This window comes from Henckelia pumila, chromosome 4, assembly GCF_033568475.1.
Source record: "Henckelia pumila isolate YLH828 chromosome 4, ASM3356847v2, whole genome shotgun sequence".
Classification (NCBI taxonomy): Eukaryota; Viridiplantae; Streptophyta; class Magnoliopsida; order Lamiales; family Gesneriaceae; genus Henckelia; species Henckelia pumila.
This window is the reverse complement of record NC_133123.1, coordinates 197,434,863-197,442,281: the sequence shown is the minus strand read 5'-3', so window position 1 is coordinate 197,442,281 and position 7,419 is coordinate 197,434,863. Positions and strand designations below refer to the sequence as shown.

Sequence of the window (7,419 nt, the reverse complement as noted above, 5' to 3'; positions counted from 1 at the left end):
CCGCGCGAGGTCATCACCTCGCACGCGCGCAGGCTACGCGAGCAGAGACTCGCGGAGATGCTCGCTCCCGCGCGAGAAGGGGGCTCGCGCGCGCGCGGAAAAAATCTCCCGAGCCTCTTCAAACTCCTTGCACGTGCGCGAGGTGTTGCCTCGCCCGCGCGCAGGCAAAATGGGCAGAGGGTCGAGGAGCCTGCAAAAAAAACAACCAACAAGGCAATTCTAAACAATCCAAGTTCAATACATAATACAAATCAATATTTAGAACATGCCAAATCTAGGTTCTGCCCAAAATACAATAACCAGTCGAGTTTAATAAATGAGTTCCACCGACTCAACAAAACTAATACAATTCCAAATAGACTCGACCCTACGACCCGGAGTCTCACTTCTATCAATCTCACCCCCAAGCTAACCAGGACGACTCGGTCTAGCTCCTGATCCTCCTGTTGTCAAGTTACACATACAAAACAAAGACAACAGCCGGAAAAATCCGGTTAAAAATATAATTTCTACGTAAAAAAAACAGGCATACAATATCAGTTAAACATTCCACCTTGAAATGTAACATTCATCAATCAATACAAATGAGAGTGGATGTATGCATGATTTCAAACTCGGGACTATCAAGTCAGATAATCGAAATGTCAATCAGTATTCGGTTGGGATCCCGGGGCCAAGTCTTCACAACAACTCACCGACACACCCATTCGGGGTGGATGTCGTTCAACTCAACCCCTAGACTTCAGAGCAACTATAAGAAGTATTCTGGCACTTGGAAAAACTCGAAATCCAAAGCCACTTCAATATAGCTCCCTAAATCATCGATATTCAAAACGAATCGAATAATCGGCTCAATATGAATGCAAGTGTAAACGAATAATCAGTCAAGTTCACACAAACAAATAACATGCAGTATGTGATTTTCGGGGCTCGAGAATCAATCAAACTCGAGTATTCAACCCCATTCAAATCGATGTAATCTTTTACCTTTTCTCGAAGCTTCAAGTGATTCCTGTCAACAAGAGATAACTCGATTCAAACTCTAAACAATTCGAAACTCAAAGTCGATAAATCAATCAATCTATACTGTCTTCAAACTCTTCGATCGATAAACAAGTCTCCAAGTTCGATCAACTCCCGAATCCTCAATCAACTGTCAAAACATCGATTACGGACTCAATATCAACTCGGAATTCAAACTCAATCAAATTCGATATACAAAACAAACCGAACCAAAAACGATAACTCAAACTCGATTTCGACGGCATAACGGCTATAAACTGACTATCCGGAAATACAAACCATCAAACAACAATCACAATAACTCAATCATCATCCCAATCCATCAAAACAACTCAAATCCAACCTCAATCAAAATCACCATTTTCGAATATATGCCTCAAAAATCATATAAAATCCAAACTTCGTTCTTTTTCCAAACCGACTTCGAATACATGATCTGTACTAGCTCAAGAACGACATACTCCAATATTATCAAATTCTAACAACTCAACAAAATCGAAGTTCAAGAGATCGTAGCAAAACTTACGTCTAAATGAAGCCCTCGTTGCGGTGATCGTGAATCTCAACTCGGAATGAAAATATAACTGTCGGATCGGACGAATCGAACGAAGAGGACGAAGCTCAAAAGCCATCCATGGCTTCTTGTTTCCAGTACATACAAAGAGGGGAGAGGAAGGAGAGGAGAGAGTGATGGGAAGCCAACTTGATAAGTCAACTTGGCTAAGATAATATATAAAAATTCAACTTTTGCATTTCAGTCCTTTATTTCTCCAATCTTGCAAAGTAACCCCCTGCTAAATATCAAAACGATCCTCAATCACAAAAAAAACTCTGATTATCTCGATTAAACTCAATTATAATAAAATTGGGGCATTACATCAGCGGTGGACGGAGAAATGGTAGGATGTATGGCTTGTCGACCTTGGAAAATACGATGTATCCAGTGGTCATGGCTCCACGTCAGAGAGGCTTTGTTGGCAGAGGACAAAATTTCAAAACTTTTTGTGACGAGGAACGAGCTGCAACGCAAAGGGCCAATGAGGCAGACCAGAGGGCCCTCAAAGCAACCAGGGAGTGCGAGGCATTGAGGGCACGTATTGCCTCTTTGGAGGAATCGTTTCGTCAATTTACTGGTCGTGCATCTTCATCCAGCGGCAATACCCCTCAGGGTCGAGAAGCATCACATGGTGGTCGTGGCACCCCAGCACATACACGCAGGTCGTCTCAAGGAAGCAGAGATGGGAGTCGAGGTTCACCAGCATTTAGGGGCTCACCAGCAAGCAGAGGGACACCAACGGAGAGGGGTTCCATTCATCGAATATCATCACAAAGACGTACTTCATCTTTCTAGTTGGACGCGAACCTTGCTACAAACAATGATGAGTACGATGATGATGAAACTCAACCATGAGTAGGTAATTAGGTAAGTCATTTCCTGACTTATTTTCACATAAATTGTCAAACATTAAATATATTTTTTGGGTACTTTATCTCAGGTTGACTGTTGGGTACCTATCGCTTGGATTGTTGAAGTTCAAACATCGTATTTGTGTCGTAGTATATTCGTGAGCCGTCGACGGATTTATGATATTATTGGTGTACATCGTATTTTGCGTTGTAGTATATTCGTGAGTCGTCGACGAATTTGTTATATTATCACTGTTTGTTTTGATATTTGAATGTATTTGTCTCGGAATAGTTGGTTTGTAAACTAAATCTGTATGACGAAATTGGTTTTTCACAGTTCTATGTAAATTATCCATTTAGTTAATTTTGTGGTTGTATTGTGTATACGGTTCATCTTATTTTTTAAGAAATGTGGCTAGTTACTACGATTATTAAAAACCTCATGTGGCTAAACTAGCAACGTTTTTTAAAAAAAACCGTGGCTATATTAACCACGCATTTTTAAAAAATGTGGTTAGAGTTTAACCACGATTTTTTAAAAAATGTGGTTCAACTTACCCACGGTTTTTATGAAAAACGTGGGTAAATTTAACCACGGTTTTTTAAAAAAAACGTGGTTAGATTTAACAACGATTTGTATAAAACCGTGGCTAACATAGCCACGGTTTTTTATAAAACCGTGGCTAACTTAGCCACGGTTTTTTAAAAACCGTGGGTAACTTTAACCACGGTTTTTTAAAAAATCGTGGTTAATTTTTAACCACGGTTTTAAAACGTGGATGAACTTAACCACGGTGCTTTTAGACACGATTTGAAAAAGCGTGGCGAAAACCGTGGCTATTTTTTTTAGCCACGATTTTAACCACGGTTTTTGTCGTGGCTAAAATGATAAATTTTTTGTAGTGACGGTACGAAGGTTCGAGAGATTCCAGCAAAATGAAGAACAAATTTATTCAAGGCAGAGGTATCATGTCTCTGATACCAAATGTTAGAATTTTTTCAATAATCATGTTTATACAATATATGAACATGATAAACAATATGCGGATGTAAGATCGAGCGTTACCTTCAGCCATCGAATAATTTGTAAGTGTGCTGCTTTTCTCTCCAGTTGAAGCCTTCTAAACACTCCAACTCTCTCGCAGATGATGTATTTGTGTTGTTATGAGTTGTTTGTTTAGGGACCTCAAGAGCCTCCGTATTTATAGGCAAATTCTCATACCATCAATGAGTGTTCGAAAGCACGAGATTCAAAATAAGTGTGTTTTGCGTGGCTCACTTTTTTTAATGTAAGACGTCATATGCACAGTGTTCAAGTATGACGACATCAATCGTCACTGCTTTCGTCATCAAAAATATCTCATTTAATTATATGCCATATTTTCTTACACAACCAACTAAGAGCAAGAGCCTTCCGAATTGCCAAAGCTTCTGGGATAGAGAAACGCCGGGAGTTCCAAATTATTTGCACTTCATTCAATGTTGCACACGCTTCATTTAATAGATTAATTTTATTAAGCAATTATCGTTAATATATAAAACTTTTTTTAAACCCTTTTACACACTAGTTTGTTTATATTATGAGAAAACTAAATTTTTGGTCATATAATTTTCATGTTTTTCATTTTTGATTATGTTATCCGTTGGAATACCAATATTAATTATGTTCTATTTATTTTTATCAATAAGTTATTATAAAAAGAGAAACTTAATTGTTATTTATGATATTTTTCTAAATTTACTCGATCAAACAAAGCATATTATTATTTATTAAATATTGTTTTAAATCATACTCAAATATTTTAGTAATTACAATACAATATTATTTACCTACTATGTATATATATCTCATCTATTCATACCAACTAAATGCACCCCAATAAGATATAGGGCTAGAAAAATAGGTGATGTATATTCATAGCATTCATTTCTTTTGTTTCATTTCCATTCTACCTTTCATAATTCTGGTCCTTGTAATTTGAAGAATATAAGGTAGAATTAAAATGAAAACAAAAGAAATGAAGGAATCCATCAAAAACTTGGAACCTCATAAAACCATACATCTCACTCATGATAACGTACCATCTATTGTCTTTATTGGACTTGGCATCCTCTCCGCCACCCATTAATCCATGGAGACTATGAATATTCAATATATTTAAAATAAAATTTATATGTGGTTTTTGAGATAATAATATCCATCAAAGCTCAAAGATTTTTTTTCATTAACTGAATCCATATTATCAAATTCCCGCTTTCTAAGAATTAATTTCGTCAAATATATATATATCCTCCCTAGCTCTCTGTTAAAGGAATATTATTCATAAATCCTAAGATCGAATCTGCAACAAGAAAATATCGGTACGTAGTTATGGATATTTGGGCATGGATATGTGAACTAATTCCTGACTCGGACGAGTGGAATATTCAGTCCAATTCACAGCAGATTTTGCCACTCTCATCTTCCAAAGATAAAAACTCTGAAGCTCATCAATCGATTGAACTCAGAGCTGAGAAAATTCTTGGGTCGACGGATTCGGATGTTTTCCTTGCTTTCTCGATTTGCTTGGTAGGATTCCCGTGTTTGGAGGAGAAGGAGACGACCATCTGGGCTTCCGACACGTGTCCCTTGGATTCCTTAATGTTGCCACTCGTTCTTCAACTCCTTGAAGAAATCGTGTCGCGTTCGCCCACCGCGCATGATGATCATATTATAAGCACCAGCCGCCGTTTGGAGAAGCCCGTGTCGTGGATTCTCGACTCTTATTCGCCAGAATCTTTCTCCGTCTTCTTCAACCTCGTCTTCCTCATCCACCTTTTCTGGCTCTGCGCGTGGGACGCGCCGTCGGAGGTTGGATCCTTCTATTTCCGTTCGTTGCTGGCACCGAACATCGACGCATTTACGTGCAAACAAGCGCCGGTGCTGCGAAGCTTCTTCATCGCAGTTGGAGCAGATGTGGAGCACTGTTTCATGCGCAACTTGGGGTACATCATTGCGAAATGGCTTATTTTAAGAGATGTTGAAGCTGGTTTAATTCAGTATTCACCTTCAAAGAATCTTGGATTTTCTTATGCCATGGAAGCTCACGGGTTATGGGTTTTGAAAGGTTTTGCTCCGGTGAAATCCATGAAGTGCGTGCATGAGGGTCAAAACAGTAATTTCCCTTCTGCCACGGAATCTTTGCTAAACTATGCTTTTGCCCACCAGCAGCTTGAGGCTGTGATTCAGTTGGAATATACAGTTGGGTTCCATGAAAATTATGTTCAAGTGAAAGCACGTGTGGATAATTTACGTTTTCATGTGGTTAAACTAGGGTTCCAGAAAGATTATAAGGATGATCTTTTACTGGAGGAGAAGTATTTCCCATCAAGGATTCAGATATGGGTTGGGCCGGAGTCCGGGGCCGGTTATGTGGGCGGGTTGAGTTTGGGTCGGTCCACGGATAACGTGGAGAGGGAGACGGAAATCCAAAAGATCTTCAAGGGTAGTTTTGGAAATTCAAAGAGTACTCCTAAGGTGAAAGCAATGGAGAAGAAGGCAACTAGAGCCAAAATCAAGAATTGGAGATGGGACCAAGATGTAGAGGGAAATGTTGCAATATTTGATGGGAGTTTGTGTGACACTACCACTGGGGTCGAGGTCGCCATGTGGAAGCCTACTATTGGTGGACACATTGGGGCAGATTTTAGAAATCGATACATGGGCGGTGGCCGAGGGTTTACGAAGTCCGGCGGTTTGGTGGTTTCCGGGGCGGAGTGTGGTGGAAGTGTGGGGTGGAGGATGGGCAAAGAGATGGAAGGGAGTGTGTTGAAGTGGAGGATAGGAGGGAAGATATGGGTGACATATTTGGCAAATAATGTGAGGACTTCATATTATGAGACGAGGTGTATTGAATGGTGTGATGAGGTTGATTTGCCCATAATAGCCAGCAAGAATTAGCTTCGATTAGTCCATTATTTCCATGGATTATGTAGTCAAATATATATTGTCTTGGTATGTATATACTTTAACTAATTCATATGTAAGCAATATTTAGATAAAATAATTTAATTTACTTTTATATAATGTGGGATTTTGATAAAATAATAATAGGAACACCGCCCAAATTTGCGATCTAAAATTTTAGCATGAATTTTTGTAAGGAAATTTTTTTAACATGGTTTAAACTAGAGCTATATGCAAATTAAGAGCCCGTTTGGATTTTGTAGTGATTTTTTAAAATAACTGCTTTTAAAAGCTATAATTTTTTGTTTTTAAAAAAGCTCTAATTTTGACTTTAAAAAGTGCATATTTAAGCACTTTTTTGGTCAACCAAACACCTTTTTAACTGAAAAGCACTTAAAAAGTGCTTTTTTGGCCTGGCTTTTGAAATCAAACGGGGCCTAAATCGAGTCAGACGCTTCTTCTATAAATCAAACTCACCATATCATTTTTACTTCAAATCCACATACGAATTTGATATAATTAAATAAGACATTTTTCTTTTTGTTGGGTTAGGGAAAATTGCTTTTTTCAAAAGTAGAATTTTTGCTTTTTACTTCGCATATTAACTGAAGACTTAGATAGATAAGTACCGAAGTAGATGAGCGTGAAGTAATAGTGTACTATTTTACTTTGCTTAATAACTGAAGTCTTAGCCAGAAAATTACCGAAGTCTTTGATCGGTTCACAGAGTCAAAACCGGTTCAGGATTGGATCGTTTCCAAAGTATAAATAATGTCTTTTACTTCAGCGGTTTCGTTAAATGAAAAATTAATAGAATATATATTACTTCAAAAATTACATTGAATGATGAAGTATTTGTTCTACGTAACTTCACATGTTATGTATTGTGGTGAAGTAAAATCATCTCTTTTACTTAATCAGTTTCTTTAAGTGACGAAGTAATAGATAAAAATTAAACAATTTTAATTATATACAAATATACCACAATATATATATATATATATCCGAAACTAAAAATACACTAATTAGATTAATAAATTATC

The 7,419-nt window shown here is 37.8% G+C and overlaps 1 protein-coding gene across 1 annotated transcript; it reads left to right on the top strand.

The window, feature by feature from the left end:
- The first annotated feature begins 4,801 nt into the window (after positions 1 to 4,801).
- On the top strand, positions 4,802 to 6,375 carry LOC140867713 (uncharacterized). The gene has a single exon (XM_073272762.1). It carries the CDS (start codon positions 4,802 to 4,804, stop codon positions 6,368 to 6,370), a length of 1,569 nt encoding a protein of 522 aa, XP_073128863.1. The 3' UTR covers positions 6,371 to 6,375.
- The last annotated feature ends 1,044 nt before the right edge of the window (positions 6,376 to 7,419 follow it).

Excerpts from the sequence above, each read along its gene's own strand:
- LOC140867713 (XM_073272762.1), top strand. The coding sequence starts at position 4,802 with ATGGATATTTGGGCATGGATATGTGAACTAATTCCTGACTCGGACGAG.